General features: G+C 43.7%; 1 protein-coding gene across 1 annotated transcript; it reads right to left on the minus strand.

The window, feature by feature from the left end:
* Positions 1 to 2224: 2224 nt before the first annotated feature.
* Positions 2225 to 3945, minus strand: LOC119446817 (alanyl-tRNA editing protein Aarsd1-B). The gene has a single exon (XM_037711379.2). The coding sequence runs from the start codon at positions 3561 to 3563 to the stop codon at positions 2349 to 2351; it is 1215 nt and encodes a 404-aa protein (XP_037567307.1). The 5' UTR covers positions 3564 to 3945; the 3' UTR covers positions 2225 to 2348.

The following is a 3945-nucleotide window of genomic DNA, read 5'->3' on the forward strand; positions in this document are numbered from 1 at the left end:
ACGTGCTTGGTGACCTGCTAAGTTCAAATTATCTGGCGAAGGCTGATTTCGGGATTGAAGTAACTAAAGTTTGGTCCCATAGAAATGTATGAGCACCGGCCGGGATCGAATTAACTGAAAAATTGAATTAGCCATAGTCAAATTAATGGATGTTTACTATATTGTTCTTAGAGGATCACAAATTACACCTTTGTACTGCGCACATGCTTGCTCTCCACTTTTTTTTGTGTGTAGAAGGGCTGTTTATGAGCTGGTTTTTTCTTAATAAAATTCAGTTGGTGGTCAGTGCTCTGTCTGTTCTCTACTCCTTCTTTCTGCCAATATTTAACACTGTTTCAAATATAAAAATAAGATGAACCAACTAACATATACACTTATGTAAGGGCGGAACATTTTTTCACAATCTTGACGATGAGTGGTCCTTTCGCGGTAGTGACTCATTCCTGTCCAACTTTTCGTCCCTGCATAATCCCAATGATCCTGTAAGCAAATGCTATTGTTATCATAATTTATTTCTTCACTCATGCACGACACGCACAGGGTGCCTGTCTGGTCTTCACCACCATCATTGTTGTCTTTTCTCAGGCTTGGTCCAGCAGCAAAGTTGTGGATACAGTACAGTCGTCCTCCATGCCATACATGGCACGAGATACGCTTCTTACTTTAGAACTTTTCACAACAGTATCTGAAGACAGTATGTGAAGCTGCGAAGTATGGGTGTGACTCTTGAATGTGTGCACTGTGGCCTTTACTCAAGTTGAGTGTACTATACGGTAGCCCTCATCAAAATGTGGATGTCATTCACTGACACATGTATATGCATTCCCTTTGAAGGTCACTGACTATAGATGCATCTGGCAAGGCATAGATGAATGGTTCTTTCTTATACATTGGCCAACACTCCCGACCAAACTTGTATGTAGCTCATCATTACTGCCAAGCCATTGTGCTTGGACACAGAAAAAAGGCATTGTGAAAAATAAGAAGGCAAACGATATATGTGTCCAAACAAAAGAGGGTTCACATGTAGATGGCGACTTGAAGTGATTAACCGTGGGTGCACAAGGGTAGCCTTAGCGTAGATCCAACATTTCAGCCAAGCGACAGGGCAACAGCTGCTTTCTCTGGCAGAGTGCTCACTCTCTCCCCAGGCACAAAGAGCATAATCAGGTACAAAAGTTTAGGGTGAGGAAACTAGAAATGCTCAGACAGCATCTTTTTTTTTTGTCATCCTTAATTTTTAGAACCTGTAGCTCAGCTCTCAACCCCTCACCATTTTAAGTTATCACTTTTTTTAAACATTTCTAGTTCCCTCATCTCGCTCTTTTGTACTCAATTATGCTTCTCGCTCTTGGGAGGAGGAGTGAGCTCTAAAACACTTTCAAGGAAAACAATCCTCCTGACAAAGGCTTGTCAAAATGTTGGCTCCAGGCTAAGTCTTCTCATGTTCATCCAATGTCAAATATATGCGGTCGTACCATGGCTGCTCACACTTGCTATGCCAGCTTCAGCAACCATGGTCAGAAAAAAGCTTTCTGCAAGCTGCTTTTGCATTAAGCTGCCATGCTTTCTGAACTGAAGTTGGCATTCCCTTCAGTGCGGAAGCATTTTATGGCTAGGTCTTTTATGTACTTCCTGTTGATAACTCTAACAGAACTTGCAGAACTGGTGGCACACGAATGAATCATTGCAGTACACATAAAATGACAGTTTACTGAAGCCACTTATTCATTCGTGCAGCAATTTGTTGCAGCCGCAGTGCAGTAATGTGAAATTATGCCAGCTATTCATTGTTTACTCTGGCCTCAAAAACCGTGTAGAAAATGGAGCAATGCACTCTGTTATGATATATGGATATTCAAAATATGTACGTTGGTTCTGAGAAGCTCCAGTCATTCATACATCATGGAATGTCACTGCCAAACATAGCGATCAACCTAAAATCTCACACAACGCCCTACTGTCTTCGTTCTCTTTGATGCTGCCAATGGCGCCTAAAGATAGGAGCCCACTACAACCTGTTTTCCTCTGCCACTCCTTTAGGCTAAAAAAAAGTGGCAATAACAAACATAACAAGTAAGCTAAGTATAAAAGATCCTGAATTATTTTTTAGCTGTGCAAGGCAAGAACTAATTCACATATGCACAGTGCAATATGGGTAGGCTGCAGCGATACGAACAAAATGAATGCTATTGCAAAAAAGGAGCAGCAATGTCACATGAACTGAAGGGCATCCAATTTAATTACACGAAATGAATCTGTACAATATTAAGAACTATGGACTTTCTTTAAATACTTTTCTTACACCAGATACGTTAACAGACCAAAAGTTCTTGGAGCCACCCACACTATTTACTGGCAGACGTCAGTAGATCCATCAAAAGTTTCTCCACCTTTCCCCTTCCTGAGAGAGCAGATGCCTTTCCTTGAAACTTTTTGTGCTTGAAGAAGCCCTTGCCATCCAACAGCTCACATACCTTAGGCCCAATGGCAGACACTATGTTTTCCGGGCCAGATAATAAGAACTGGCCACTGCCCTTCTCATCACCACAAGTCAGAAACAGCAAAACATCTTTGTCTGCCAGTTCGTTTGCAAATATTGCCATGAACTCAGCATCTGCTTCTCTTCTATGTAATGTGTGGAATGCTGGCAGTGGTTCCTGCTGCTTCAACAGTCTTGCTTCAGCAACTGCCAGGTCCCGCAGTACAGTGAGTGAATTTTTGTTGGCAAGCTTTAGAGATTTGTTCAGCTTCTCAACCATCGATGTATGGTCGTCGGGGCCACATTTTAACAGGGAAGTTATTGCTTTTTCTCGCAAAACTGTTTTCTCCAGGTACTTCAGAATCCTGCTTCCGACTAGAAAGTAAAGGTTTGTTTTACCCTGCTTGCCTTTTTCCGTGTACAGCAACTTAATCATTTGTAGATGGCCCAAGTTGGAGACGTGGGTCCCACAACAAGTGTTCGAATCCACACCTTCAATGGTCACCACGCGAATTAGGTCTCCTCCTCCGTCAGGCAATTTCAATCTGGTTCGAACAGACTGCAGCTTTTCAGATCCAGGTTCGTAAAGATTAACACACACCGGAAGGCATTGTCTTATCTTCTCGTTCACTAGCGATTCCAATGTCTGGATGTCTTCATTCTTAATCCCCTTTGGAGCATCTAGTTCAATGAAGCTCATTTCTTCACCCAAGTTCCACGAGGTCGTCAGAAAGCCGAATCCTTGCTCAGCCACCGCAGTGATCAGGTGTTGGCCAGAATGCTGCTGCATATGGTCATAGCGACGATTCCAGTCCACGCTCATCTCCACTTCTGTACCGACTGCAATGGGAGAGCGAACGACGTGGACAGCTTCTCCGCCTCGCCTGAACACACGCAAAACAGGCACATCACCAACCAGTCCATGGTCGTCAGGTTGCCCGCCTCCCTCGGGAAACAGCACGGTATCCTCAAACAAGAGTTCATAGACATCCTGCGCGGATGTATCAACTACAGGATTGCAGGCAATTACCCTAGTTTTAAGACTCCTAAGGTAGCTGTCCTTCTGACACGCAAATATCATAATGAATGAAAAGCGCTTGTTCACTAAACTGCTAACTCATCACCAATCAGATGCAGAGATGCAGATAAGCCGTGATCCATTCTGTGCTGCCATATGTATGGGTGTTCTGTGGTGCTGGCAGCTCGGCTAGAGACGAACGGTCTTCCCCGTAGTACCTAGGCGGCCTACACGAACACAAATCTCAGGGACCGAGAGCGAAACTCTTCTATGACCGAAAACACATGACCGAAAGTCCCCACATTTTCCTCTTGAAACTGCTTCTCACAAATGCGCAGAAAGAGCGGTTAAATCCAGTATAATCGAAAGAAATTCAACAAGAGCCTCTATATTTTCTATGCCTGCCGGATTATCGGCGATCCCATTGATAGCGGCCGTCGTCCGA

The sequence above is a fragment of the Dermacentor silvarum genome, chromosome 3, assembly GCF_013339745.2.
Source record: "Dermacentor silvarum isolate Dsil-2018 chromosome 3, BIME_Dsil_1.4, whole genome shotgun sequence".
Taxonomy (NCBI): Eukaryota; Metazoa; Arthropoda; class Arachnida; order Ixodida; family Ixodidae; genus Dermacentor; species Dermacentor silvarum.

What these genes read in the sequence shown, in the direction of transcription:
- LOC119446817 (XM_037711379.2), bottom strand. Translation starts at nt 3,563, where the DNA reads ATGATATTTGCGTGTCAGAAGGACAGCTACCTTAGGAGTCTTAAAACT.